The sequence below is a fragment of the Athene cunicularia genome (genome assembly GCF_003259725.1).
Source record: "Athene cunicularia isolate RWA chromosome 20 unlocalized genomic scaffold, athCun1 chr20_part1, whole genome shotgun sequence".
NCBI lineage: Eukaryota > Metazoa > Chordata > Aves > Strigiformes > Strigidae > Athene > Athene cunicularia.
The window spans coordinates 8,682,035-8,696,928 of record NW_020799125.1 but is presented as its reverse complement, the minus strand read 5'-3'; the positions used below and the strand labels follow the sequence as shown (position 1 = coordinate 8,696,928).

Genomic DNA, 14,894 nt, shown 5'->3' with positions numbered 1-14,894 from the left:
TGGGAGAAATTAGTGAATTGTAGGAAAAAATCCTACAGGGAAGGTCATGGCTATTTATTTCTGATTGGGGCCTCAAATAATGACTTTGAATTAACATCTGTGATTGCTGTAGCGGTAAGAAGACATTGATGCACAATAATGCAAAAACCACTTCATGGTGATGGGGGTTGTGAAGGAAATAATGGGTTTTTGACACACAGAAAAATACATGTCTTTTTCTGCCAAAGGGTCATTTGCATGTTCAAGGTGAATGGTGTTACTGGAGGGAGACAGGGCATCTGTTCAGTCTGCGACTGCTGCTGTTCAGATTCGTGTTTCATAGATACTCAAGTCCTCATTTACTCTTGTTGATACATATAGCAGGTAGTTTGGGCTGGAGGGGAGAATATATGCTACAAACTTGTCTCTTTTTTTGCCTTTGCAGTGTACATTTGAACAAGATTTCTGTTCGGTAGCACTAATTTTGCTGTTAACTAAAGGCCAGACTCTCCTGCTCTGCGCACAAAACCAGCAGCATGTGTTGTGCGGTGGGAGGTAGGGTAGAGGCTGGAGTAGAAGTGTTAGAACAAGCCCAGCACGGTAGGTGGCAGAAAGCACAAGCACAGCAGCTAGCTTGGCCTGCCTCAAGATGGTGGGAAATCTCCAGCTGGAACAGCTTTAATGATTAAATGAGGTGTCTGGAAAGTTTTGCACAATGTGAGCTTGATGGACTTCAGGACATATTGCAAAAGCCATTTATCTGATGGCTTCAGTAGCTGTTCTGCAAGGCTTACCAGGGGAAAGAAATGGTCTTCCTTTGGAGTTTTGATATGAGCTAGAGTGAAGGTTGTGGGGGTGTCTGGGTTTTTCACTGTTCGTGTTAAACTGCCCTCCCTGTCAGAACTTAGCTCTTGTGAGATGTTATGAGGTATAGAACTTGAATTAAGAACACATCTTTTGGCCTAATGGAGAAAAGACCTGAAAACTCTGGGGCAGGTGATGAACTAAGGGCACTTTGTTTTCTTGACTGGTTGAGTTAATCTACTATTTATATGTAATTATGTTTTGCTGCTGGATGGTTATCATTTGTACCTGTGAGCCAAAGTATCTCTGGGGCACTCTGACCAGTACGTGGATGAGAAAGCAGTAGCAGAGTCAGTTTTGCCATGTTTCCAGAGGATGAAAATTCCTTCAAGAGCGGAGGAAGTCTTGCCAGGAGCGGAGCTGCTGGAGGTATCTTTGCTCTGTCTTTGCACTGCTCTGGTAAATTTGCAAAACCTCCTCTGCCAAGAACATGTATTGATACTACTGTATTTTTTTTCCCCTGAATTTCTTCTACATAACTTGGATCTAAAGTGAACATATTTTCAGATGTGCCCAGAACAGTTATATAACAGCAAGAGAAATGACACACAAAGAGCTTTGTGCCCATATACACACAGACTGCCTGCAGTCATAGCTGCATGTGTATTTTCACAGTATATTTTTGTTAAGGAGGGATATATTGAGTTCACAGAATGTTAGATTTCCATTATTATATGTAATTCCAAATAATAACAACAAAATGAGTTAAATTAAGTTCAAAGCAAAGCAAGCTGTATGTATTTGGAGGAGGCCAATCTGTTAGGTTCACTATAGCTTCTCCATCACTCATGAATCCCAAACCACATTCTATTTGGGCAATAAATGTTAAAACAGCCAAAGCAGTTCTCTTAACAGTAGTCAGGAATCAATACAGAGGCACTCGAATCAGCGATTTCTTGACTGACAGTCAATCTCATAAATGCTGTAATATGGTTTTGAACAAAGGCCACAGAGTGAGCCATTTGATTTATAAGCTGGCATTGACGACAAGGTGAAGGACACTGTCACGGTTATGGTGTTAAGCTTAGCCCAACTACAACTACTTACTTTCAGTCAGGGGTACGATGCCCTACCTGGCCAAGCTGTTCACAAGCTGTTTGATACTCAGCTCGCTGACAGAGGTCTTTCACACGCTGGTATTTGGGTAGAAAGTTTTCTTCTTGGGCATCTACCTTCTCATTCTCTCTCTTATGCAGCAGTTTACTGGAAACAAAATAAAACTGTTTTTGCATTTATATATATACATACAGTTTGCAGACAAGTCTCAGGAGTAGGTTATCTGCCAAGTCCACAGCATCACATGGTGGCCAAAATTTAATAATCCAGTAGAAACTAGCACTTATCATCTCTGATAACATACAAATTACTCATATCATGCTCTCAGGGATGTACAAAACCATGAACCACACTGTCTTGTTTTTGCATGTCTGATTGACAGGCAGTTACAACAGTTGATATAAAGAGACCATATCCTCCTCACTCTACAGCGCTGCACTCAAAACCCCTTCAGGCACCATGTTATGTATTAAGGCAGAGGCACAGAGGAAATGGCCAGCAGATGAACACCCAGAGAGGAAATGTTGTTCATGCTCCCATGATACAAGCAGGGGGGTCAGGGGGCAGCAGCTGAAAGAAAAACGGGATGCCTTTCCACCTCTCAATCCAAGTAAAACTCCCCTTCCCCCACCCAACAGCACATTTATGCAGGCTGTAGGCAAGGCCATACATTCCCTCCCATCACACAACCACTGCCATCAGGCATGCTGCAGCCCTGTCCCTGCTGGCACAGCTAAATGGCTTTAGGTCAGAGGCAGAGCTGCTGCTTTGCCTTTAGCTATTCAGTATCCTTCTACTTAAAAAGACTGGGCTTTGTGATTAACACTTTCCTTACCCTCTTTCTACTAGGAATGAGTCTCTCCACACCTTCATCTTTTTCTTTAAATGGAACCTAGGAGGAAACAAGGAGAGGAAGAAGCAATTCCCACAAAACCAGTAATCAGCTCATGCCCGTTTTCTCTCCCACATCTCAATTCAGATGAGAAACACTACACAGAACTGCACAAGGGGATGTCCAGCTTTATGAAGCAGGCCCATATGCCTCTTCAGTGCAAATCATGAACAAACATAGGACAGATTTGTTGTCACAGGGACAAAATCCACAACAGATTCACACAGTACAACTATTCCAATGTAAGCATGTTTAAGACACAGGGGATTAACTGAATTGTTCTTGATCACAAAGGATCACAAATTAAATCAGGATTTCCTGATTCCAGTTTGGGCTCTTAACCTGCATACTACCCACAAGTGTCCTATTCTAAGGCACCTGCTCCTTTCCCCCTCTCCTCCACCCAACTACTTATAAAGCAAAACTCCCCTTTTCGTGCTGATTTTCTCTAGCAAGCATCCAGCCTAATTCTCTTCCTCAGTTGTTTTCCAATGAAAGTACTGATGGAAGGTGTCAAATAATAACTGTGTAATTCTGAGTGCTAGCCTGTCTTTATATTATAGTCTGCTACACAACCAACCCTTTCAACTCAATTATTCTCCAATTTATTCAATATGAAATGCTTTGTTACAAATGATGACACAGAGGCATTTACTATCATATAGCCAAGCCCTCTCACTGCTACACAGATTACATTTAGTATATCCAGATGACATATGTGCCATATAGCTAGTATATGAACATGACAAAATGAAGAGAAGTAATGGAACTCAGTCACATATTGCCAAATAGGTTTTTAGATTTTCTAGTGAATTATGTACTCATATAGATGGTAATTTTATTATATTTTCTTTTAAATTTTCTGCATGTTGCTGAATAGTTGCTCAGTCTTCTGTACAGATACATGCATGTTTCCACACACATTTCCATTTCTTACCTATTCACTGGTCTCTCAGAATCCAGAAGCTTTAGAATGGATTTACCATCCATATCAGACGGAATATCCAGTCCAGCAATATCGAGAATTGTAGGTGCGAGATCAATATTCAACACAATGTGAGGATTCCTGAAAAAATATACGATAACCTGGTTTAACGTCTGTGCAATGTTACCAAGCAACTCCAGCTCTTCCACAGAGACCAGGCATCTAAAAAGTCTTATATTGTGACATCTGCGAAGAAGGCAAGAGGACACCATCCAATTCCCTTCCACGGAAGGAATTAAAATGTAAAATATAGGTAAGTTGCATAATCTCAGGAAGGACTAATATGAAAAGATTTAAAGTTTAGCACAGAGCGTTTTTGAGAATGCGAAGTAGTTCATAAGGCAAAGTTAGTTAATTATTGCAAAAAAGAGTTCAAACTTATTTCAAAACATGAGAAATCACTGGAAAATCTCCTTGGGTGTCTTACAGAATCAGTGTCTGCCAAATATGCTGATGACTTTATTAAAAAGTAGATTTGGCAGGTAGCACAAGCTTTATCTGTTTCAAAATATGGTATAGAAATAAGTACCTCAGCTCATATCACAGCAAGCATGTTCTGAAGAGAACATAAGTATACTGCTAGACACTACAGTAAAGAACTAAAAGTTGCTGTTAATATAGAATGTGAGACAGAAAAAAAAAAAAAAAAAAGGGGATCAGGAAAGTAGAGAGGAAATAGTTATGGAGAAAAAAAAAAAAAGAGAGAAACTAAAAGCACATCTTTAATTGAAATAATATCAGTCTTCCCAAGTGCATAGTTATCCACTCTGCAAACACTTAGCCAAGCCCTGCTGTGTAGCAGTGTATGGCATACGTTCCTCAGCCACCGCAGTGACCATGACAATATCTGAACTCACACTGGCCTCAAATTTGGTTAAAACACTGGCATCAACTCCTGAGTAGTACAGACAACTCCTATCCCCAAATCCCCTGAACTGCCACCGCTAAATATGAGCTAGTGCATGGATCAGAGCATCCAGCTGCACAGCCCAGCAGTCAGTACCTAACAGAATGCCCAATTTCTAACTGTGTGACTTGGTTTTACTACAGGTCTGGTTTTGCAGAAGTGTCTTCAGCTTATGTTGAACCTTACAAATTCAATTCAAATATGTTGTGTAATTACAATATTACATGCATACATACTGTTTATCAGCCGTGTACTATTTCTTTTCCTTATTAAAAAAAAAAAAAAAAAAGAAGGCAGGCACTCAATTTCTTTAAAGTGGGGAAAAAAAAAGCAAGTGAGCATACGGGTATACAGTCTTCTACACTGCACTGAAGATAAAGAAACACCGTGCTATGATTTGCAGGCACAAAGGAAGGATGGGACCAGATGGGCTGCTATGCATGTCAGTGCAGAATCCTAGCTCAAAATACAGGACAGAAGAAAGCTGCTAAATTCACACTAATTAATGAGACACCATTTAAAAATTACTACATTTTTGAGTGAGCGAGCAAACAGGCACTGACAAGAGCATGGATGATGAATTAAATTGATGTACCTAATTTGATTTTAATTACTAATAATTGTGGTGTAGCATATTTGGTAATAGAAATGAAGGCTTAGTAATGACTTGCTACAGTGACTGCTATTAAATCTTCGTTGGTATCAAAAGGGAGTCATGACAATTACTCTGCAGGAAAAACATAAGGTTCACGCAAAACACAGATGATTGATATTTAAAGAAAATCAGGCTGAAAGAGAGGATTAATTTATTATCTGATATATTCCCCCTCCAAGGTATTTTATCCTGTTCTTCCCATTTGTTGTACTGTGATGGGCTCTGTTCTGTCAGACTCTGTCAGGCTGACTCCCCTAATTCTAACAGAAATATTTTTTCATCTTCAGAAGCCACTGAAAAATAAAATTCACTGGGAAGGTTTCACAAGCTTTTATGTATGTCTGGGTGTAAAGATCCTTGAACTAGAGCAGACAAGAGGTGGCTGGTCTCTATCATTCCATGTTGTAGAAAAACTAGCTCTGTCCACTTGGGGCATATTAGCATTGCCTCACCAGTAAGAGCAAAACCAGCAGCTGAAGAGAAAGACCACGTTCTTAGAAGACTATCCCAGCTCACTTGAAACTGTCTGCTGCTGCAGACAAACTTCCTTCAGTGCTGAGGTAATATGTTTAATTCCACCTGAGAATCCCTCCTCTGCTCTTTAGAGAAGTAATATTATTTATTTCACATGTGTAACTGCTGTAAAAATTAGACACACAGGGCAGTATCTACAGAAGTTAACATTTTTGTGCCTACTGATAATGTGCATCAGTGAATTTAACCCGCAAATGGAATGAGATTTTTTTATAATTATTTGCCACTGTATGACATACTAGATCTAATCCTCTGCGGTAAGGAAAAAATTGTGTGGAAGACTCTGTGTGTGTTAATTATGCTAAAACATGCACACTGATATAAATAAAAGGCAGCAAATTATGGCACTCTGTCCAAAATCATTACTTAAGTGCAAATATTTGCTATTGAAATAATTGCTTAGAAAGTGTATTTACATAATTTCTTAGCTGATCAAAGCTACCATTTTAATTAACAGTCATATTCTGCATGCTTGCGTGCATCTGACAAACAGCCCTAACCATGTAATCTCAAAGGATGAACCAAAAAGAATCTTTTGTGGATGATAATATATGAACTATTATGTACATTCTTCCTCATAAACTGAAACAAGTGACTCTGCTTTAATGTTCAGCAATAATGTGGCAGTGAACATTACATAATATGAATTTTTTTACCTTGAAAATGTCAGTTATGTGTATTATTTGCACCCCTCAAAAGGAGGCAAATTAGCATTTCCTAGATTAGACATATTTCAAAGTGGCTTTTTCAACTACATCCACAAAATGTAGTGGATTGTGCTGCACACCTACACAAACAAAAAAGCAGTGGCATAAAACTTTGATTGTTATACCAGCACATGTTATCAGTTTTGCATTTTGAGCAGACACATCTTTCTGCCAAAGATGAGCAGGATGTCAGTCAGGATGGGCAGAACTTTGTGTCTCCCTTTGGATGTCAAGTCAATACAACTAGAGATGTGAACATAAAGGATTTTTCTCATCACTAGATACACACACACACACGCCAAGAACTTACAAGGACCCAGCCTCCACATTTGGCCCTCGGACATAGAAAGGAACTCTGATATCAAACTCATATGGCATGGACTTTCCTTTCACCAGCCCAAACTGACCAATATGATAACCATGGTCCGCTGTGTATATTATATATGTATTGTCCAGTTCACCTGTTTCAACCAACGTATTGTATATCTGAAAAGAAAGCAAAACAAAATATGAAATTCATTTCACTGAGTAGTACTATATGTAGAATACTGGTTACAGTTTCTGTCGATGTGTAGTATACTAATAAATAACAACAGTTCAGAATGGCACCAAGTTATCACAATGAACCATTCTGAATAATCCATAACCACGTGGTAGTTTTACCGACTGAATATTGTGGCTATTACAAGACAAAATTCTGCTTCCTATTTTAAGGTAAACACATTAGCAGGCCACATTTTCAAAAGTGTTTGAGTTCAGTATTTTACATGAGAGCTGTCAAGATAGTACTAAATACATACAGTAATAGAGATAAAAGTTTAAAGATTATATGCTTTTAAAATTTTCTCTACCTTTATCTTTTTCCTGCAGCAAACAATTTTATTAAAATGACAGCATTTTGAATCTCACACTTATTTAAGCAACACTCAATGAACTTGCCTTCAGACAAACAAGTCCCCACTAGGCAGAGTAATATTTGCAAAATCTTCTCCAGATAAATATCACTCAGTCATACTCTCTCACTAGCTGGAGAACTAATATGGAGAATTAAGAGGAGTTTTAACTTTGTTTGTGGTTGCTTCTATGGATCTAAATGAGAATCTTTATGTGAAATGTACCAACGAGCACTAGAGATCAATTTTTATGTGACATTTTCACTTGCAAAGGTACGAACACGGTGGGGCACCACCAAAGCAGTGCCTTACATCCAGAACACATCAGCACAGAAGAAAACAAACTCAGTTCTTGTTTTACTGTTGTTGTTTTAGTTTGCGGGGGTTTTTTGTTCTTTTTTTGGGTTGATATTTTTTTTTGTCTGCTTGCTTTAAATTTTGAAAGACCATTAGATGCATATAATTTAGTAAAAAAATCAGGTTAACTTGGCGATTACAACTAAAAAAAACACCCAAATGATTTTGCCTGCAGTCAATCACCCAAAATGAAACCACTTTACTAAATAGAAAATCAAAACAGTGTAGTAAAATAGCTGATCTCCCTAATGCTGGTATCTGATCCATCTAAACAGGTTCATTAATATGAAGTAGGGATCATATTTGCCTGAATCGGTAATTATAAGACATTACTAACAAGTTGATGCAATGCCATCCATATAATCTCATCTTTGCCTTACAGTACTCCTCTTATTTTTAATGTTCTACCTTTTCTGAATAAGAATGTCAAAAGATAAGCAGTAAATTGCAACACCCTTAAATCTGCCTTCCTACAACTAGAAACTCATTATTTTTTAGAATAACTTTTAAGTAACTCAGATGTCTGTTCAAGACACCCCACTAAGAGATTTCATTGTTACATAATGCAGACTTAGTTTAAAAAAAAAAAAAATCAAATCTACCTATATATTTATTTACTTCTAACATTTAACATTCTGGGCCTTGTTTACCATGGGATTATTTCAGTTAGGACTCCTGTAGCATCACTGTTTGCTGCTGCTGTTTCTCTTCTCTCAGAAACTCACAGGATCAGAATAGGCCCACAGTTACGTAGTTATTTCCAACCGGTTATAGGATGACGTTTCACTATCAGATGATACATTTTTAGAATTTATGATGTACATTTTTTTAGGTGATCCCTCCCTTTTCCCCTTAACCAGTAGTGGCTCTGTGGAAACAAATCACATCGCTTACATCGCCCAATTCATGGTACCTGTCTTTAGGAGATAAGGATCCTTACACATTGAATAGAGAAACAAAATGCTCAGAAGTGAAAGGATTACACGCTATCAAAAAAACTGATACAGTCCTCCTCCTCATTCTTTCCTCTTTACTTTCATATACAGCACAAATTGGAGCTTAACTCAAGAAACAAGCATCTGTTTAGCCAAAAAAAGTGACAGCTAATCTTACCATCTCCATAGACTCGTCCACAGACATGAGTGTTTGAAGGCGCTTTCTCTGCAGCATGTTGGTGAATTCCATGTGTATAGGTTTCATGGGACCTGTATACCTCATTATCCAGTGCTTGTCTGGGTTTGGAGCATAGTTATAACTGGGAGTGCTAAGGAACAGAGAGAATGCCACAATGTTTTAGCAGTGTAGAAAAAAGCCACAGTAATGTATACCAATGATTTCTATTTGATCAACACTACAGGACTTACTCTCTGAGGTACGTAAGAAAGTATTAAATTTACTTTGGAAAAGTCTTATACTTTCATGTTCTATATGAACAATGGGAGAATGAAAACAACTCTGTGGGGAATAAAAGCTATTAAAAGAGCAAATATACACTGGTTTTGCAGTGTCTTCAGCTTAACATGAATACATTTCAAGGCCAAGAAACTAGCCTCAGAAGTCTAACTCTGCAGTATGACCTGGATGAAGCATGTAACTATAGAGTTCCTATTCATGTAATCGTTCTGCTTTCATTCTGCCCGCATTAGCATCACGTAATATGGCTTGTGCAAGCTGTTTAACAGTAACTATAGAACTTGCTGAAATGGTACTACTGGGTTCTTTAACACTTTTTTAAAAATTCAACATGACTGGCTACTTGAATACTTTCACGCCTATGTACCCAGAGGAGCACAGGCACACTACCTAGTGGTATCAAATCGCGTGTGAGTTCATGGCAAGCAGAAGCAGATACATAGCCCAATTTTCAAGACCTGCCAAGAAAAGCAGGGGTGAGGGGAAATAGGATTGTATTTTGCTGACACCTTCCAACTCCTTTGTGATCATCAGAAACTTCAACTGAAGTCCCTGCAAAATTCCAAGTGCTGGATTCAATGTCCTCCTGGAATCTCACTGCCCCTCCAAGTCCTCATGATCTTGGGACACCATTAAAGTGATGAGGAGAGATACCATTGATTTACCATAATTTCATGTTATTGGCAGTTCCAGAGATTGCTTTTCTGTGGATAATCATGTTGCTCTGGGTTAGCTGGATCTAAAGATTTATTCTGATATATCATTACCATGATGTTGACTCTCTGAATCATCAACTCACTAGAAAGCTATATTATAGCTTACATTTGCAAGAAATATTACTTTTACCTATTACATCTATTCCTAAAAAGTTTATTATTTAAAAGTGAGAACTACCTTTGTCAATTTCTTCATACCCCTCATACAGATCACTTGAAGAGTTTAAAATATTAAAAATTACTTAAGAGATTTGTTGAGGCTTCCTTTCTTCATTCAAAGCAATAAACTCAGTCTACACAAATGCGCAAGCTGAGAGGGTAAGGCAGTAACACAGGAAAAAGTAGCAGATATTCAGTTATATTCTTCTTCCCAACACACAATTTCCTGATAAATTCAGCTCCTATTTGGCACATATCTACTGTTGGTTTTGTGTATGCCACAGCAGGGTAAGTTATTAAGATAAACAATAGTAATATAAGTTGAAACTTCTCCTCAAAATATTGTGTATCTAATACATCTTTGAATATGACAGGTAGTCTTCAGAGTTTTAATATAAATATGAAATTAATAATCTGACAGTGGAATGTTTTATGCCGAAAGCTTCTGTTAGATGCTATCTGAAAAATGTGCGTAGGTGGCAAATGGAGGCTTCTTCATATAGGGAGGAAAGGGCTGGTGTTTATTCTCTCTGTATTGTTAAAAGCCTCTTGAATTTCAGAACGTTATTGTGGCTGAAATAATGACATTGCTCCTTTGAAAATGCTGACAGTTATGGAAACTGTTGCTATGTGATGCCCAGAATGAATCAAAAATGCTTGGCAAACTCCTTTTCAGCTTACTTTGTGATTTCCTGGCTGATTTGAAACCTCCCACTGTTTAATCCAACCAAAGCCCATGATTTTCTTTGATTACTACAAATGTAACCCTCTTACACTTAACAGATTTGTCTGTCTTATGGGGAAAATACACAAATATAACATTCCTAGAAGTTGGTTAAGATAACCTCTTCAAATGTACCGAGAAGGTAAGTCCTAGTCTGATTGCATTTGACCTTGGAAAAGATGGGTGGTAAAATGCACCCTCTATAGAAATAACATTTCTGATCACTGTTAAAACTGCCTAGCTGCTGCGTTCTCTGCAGCTATCAGTATAGCAGTACAAAAAGAAAACTAGTCATGTAGCCTAGGGATTTGCTATGTGAATGCTGGTTGATGTGAATAATTTTCAAACATGGAAAGACTGCAGATTCACACGAAAAGGAGCTCCATAGAACGAGGGGGAGAGAGACTGCAGTACAGGGTGGAGTGGTCATACCAGCTAGTACATGTAATAATAGAAGCAAGAGAATAGCAGCATAAATTATCAACAGAAATACATACCAGAGTTCCCGAGCAAGAAGTACTCTGTCAGTCTATGTTAAAATCCACACCACTAACTTTTAGCTATTATTAGCAACGCTACACAATGCAGTATGTATGTCAACCAGTGTAAGCATTACAGCCGCACCTTCACTTTGCTGTGTGGATACAGCTCAAGAATCTGGTTGCAGACTGGTCAGCGCTGCGGCAAGAGGTACAGACACAAACCACATGTGCTGCCTTCTGATTCTGGGACTAGGCAAGCGCTTTGTTCAGGGTACTGCTTACCGCTCTAGGGCAATTCCTAAGTGTTCTACCGGTGTTCTGATCCTTCCCTACCATACCCACATGACAAACAAAACAGCAAGCACTGCCTACACCCCTTTATCATTGACAGATTTATCTGTCACTGAATGACTTCCTGGAATGTGAGAACAAGGGAAAAAATGGAAAGTAGAACCAGTTTGCGTATACAGTGAGGGAATGATGCATGTTCTGCATTTTTACATTTAATCTTAAAACCAGGCCAATTAAAACCCTTACAGATTATTATTACGTAGTGCTGGGAAAACTGTTTACAGTAAGATTGGCAGTTTCTTTGCACAAGATATACACAAAATCCTATTTTATGTTCATATCCAAAAAAACCCCACAGTTCCTTAATCACAGAATGGTTTGGGTTGGAAGGGACCTTAAGGATCTTCTGGTTCCAATGATCCTGCCATAAGCAGGGACACCTTCCACTAGCCCAGGTTGCCCAAAGCCCCGTCCAACCCAGCCTTGAACTCTTCCAGGGAGGGGGCAGCCACAGCTTCTCTGGGAAACCTCTGCCAGTGTCTCACCACCCTCACAGGAAAGAATTTTGCTCCCGGATAAAGAGTCCCTCCCAAGCTTTCATGTAGTGCCCTTTAAGTACTGGAAGGCCACTATAAGGTCTCCCTGGAGCCTTCTCTTGTCTTCTCCAGCTGAACACCCCCAACTCTCTCAGCCTGTCCTCACAGGGGGGTGCTCCAGCCCCCTGATCATTTTTGTGGCCTCCTCTGGACCCGCTCGAGCAGGTCCGTGTCCTTCTCATGTTGGTGCCCCCTGAGCTGGACCCAGCACTGCAGGGGGGGGTCTAACAAGAGCAGAGTAGAGGGGGAGAATCCCCTCCCTCAACCTGCTGGCCACACTGCTCTTGATAGAGCCCAGGACATGGTTGCTGGCTCACTAATACCCCCAAATATTTCTCCGCAGGGCTGCTCTCAATCCACTCTTTGCCCAGCCTGTATCTGTGCTTGGGATTGCCCCGACCCATGGGCAGGACCTTGCACTTGGCCTTGATGAACTTGATGAGGTTTGCATGGGCCCAGCTCTCGAGCACGTGCAGGTCCCTCTGGATGGCACATCCCTTCCCTCCAGTGTGTCACTGCACCACACAGCTCAGCGTCGTCAGTGAACTTGCAGAGGGTGCACTCAATCCCTCTGGCCATGTTGCCAGCAAAGATGTTAAATCTATTAGACACCTACAACATGTTAATCTACTAAAATAATTTCTTTCTTTACAAACAAAACTTGTTTCCACGAAGTGACACTTCCTGTGTAATTGTTATAATTTTACAAGTCACCTACAATTAAAAATAGTTTTGTGTAACTACTTTATAATCAGGAAGATAAATTTAGTTTGTGTGAAAAATAAAACTTAAACTATGAGCAAAAGACAGATGTAGTTTGTATTTTTCATTGGTGGCCTTACTCAAATCTTTCTACTATTTTTTATTTAACTAGCATAATTGTTACAGAACGTTGCTTTATAAATGATTATCATCTCTGAGATACAAATGCCTTCCAAAGGAACTTCTAATATGACTGAGGTCAATACTGGGTATAAGCTATGAGAAGCTGATCATTTGGCATTTCCGTAATTTTCATTTCAAAGAAAATAAATGAGCATAAGACAGCAAACAAACACAAAATACTGCATTGCTGTAGATCTAGGACACAGATTCTCTTTGGTAGCACAGCACAAAATAATGAAATATTTAACTCTAAGTTATGCAATACCTAGACAATAGAACAAAGGAAGCTTTTTCTCTCAGACTATTTGAAATAAAGTGAAAAAGCTCAAACAGATTTCACTGGACTTTAGACTAGCCCTGAGCAACTTCAGCTACCAATTGATTGTTACTTCCATCAGTTGTCAGTTGCTTCATAAATCCAAACTAAAACAGAATTCCCCTAAAAAAAAGCACATAGGAAGAAATTTACAAATGCTGCATGTCAGTGAAGGCATGAAGCCAGCAATTAGAAAAATATCGGAATGTTTTTCAGTTGTGCCAAAAGGTGATTTGGAAGAATGTTCATTTTATCAGCCTGTGAGGAGATGCTTGTAATGGAGCATTAGAGCGCTGTACCTGGAAAATGCCTCTGTGCTATAAACAAGAACCATCTCTTCACTGAGCTTATGAACATGTTAACTCAGGAACTGGGTGATACTGCTTCTGGGACCCACTCAAGACATTATATTAGGTCATGTACGGACATACCAGCTCATTCAGAAATAGCTTGTCTAATGTGGTGCTGCGGGCCTGTATTTCCTTTCTTTCCATATACGCAACAGGAGTAATAAGTATTGCATACTATCTGATATTTGGTAATACCCATAATACAATTTATACATGAGGGCAGGGAGATAGTTTCTTACCCTGAAGAGATTACAGCCCAAGAACCAGATTTTGATCCCCCTGCTCAAAAAACCACAGTGCTTTACTTCCCAAATAGGTTGTAACAGAGTCCAATGAATTCAACATAAATCTTTTCATTTATCTCCGTGAGCTACAATTCTGAGTTCAAGATGCAATAGCCATTCTCAAGATACTTGTACAAGTCTGAAGAGGCAAACCTCCCAATAATCTCAAAACTCTTCTTATACATTTGTGACAAACTTATGCCAGGTGTATTATAAAGCAAACATTGTTCCCCCAGAGGTACCCAGGACTTCTACACTCCTGAACCTGGAAATGAAAGGGTTTTACTTTTTCTTACATGTGTTGTGAGGCATTAGGAAAAAGATGTGAGTACTGAGGGGCTGAATCTTCAGGGCCGTGAGGAGCAGCATGGCTTATAACCATCAGTACAGGCCTGTGAGGATACATCTTCTTTGAGATTCTGAAGAAGGTAATACTGTCATTGGTAATCAGATCAGTTAGATAATCCTGCAAGTAGAAGCAAAAGTATAATGAGATACTTGAAAAATAATTTCAAGTTGGGGGGTGAGATAGGAAGGGGAGGTCTGAGGTATTATATGAAATAGAAAAAAAGAAGCTACTTCACTCAGAATGGGAAGAGGAGGAGGAGGGAGTTACAGATGCTGAAACTTCAAAAACTGAAATAAAATAATTCTTTCTTCACTACCTAGAAATATGAAAAGCAAGAGCTTCCTCTCAGAAATGAATGACATTAAAGAAGATCAAAAAGGACTCTTCCCAGTGTGTGTAATTACATCATTAAGATCACAATACTAAATACAGTGACCAGGTATTAATACAAAAAAAAAAAAAAAAAAAAAAAAAAAAAAAAAAAAAAAAAAAAAAAAAAA

The 14,894-nt window shown here is 38.9% G+C and overlaps 1 protein-coding gene across 3 annotated transcripts in view; it reads right to left on the bottom strand.

Moving 5' to 3' along the window:
- SULF2 (sulfatase 2) overlaps positions 1-14,894 on the bottom strand; it is a 72,494-nt gene that overhangs the window by 29,369 nt on the left and 28,231 nt on the right. For all 3 annotated transcript variants that reach the window (XM_026861925.1, XM_026861928.1, XM_026861927.1), the window contains exons 6-11: positions 14,342-14,511; positions 8,943-9,093; positions 6,890-7,065; positions 3,729-3,857; positions 2,735-2,791; positions 1,917-2,046 (exon numbers count right to left, since the gene is read on the bottom strand). In XM_026861925.1, the coding sequence (XP_026717726.1) occupies positions 1,917-2,046; positions 2,735-2,791; positions 3,729-3,857; positions 6,890-7,065; positions 8,943-9,093; positions 14,342-14,511 (813 nt within the window). The remainder of the gene's footprint in view (positions 1-1,916; positions 2,047-2,734; positions 2,792-3,728; positions 3,858-6,889; positions 7,066-8,942; positions 9,094-14,341; positions 14,512-14,894) is intronic.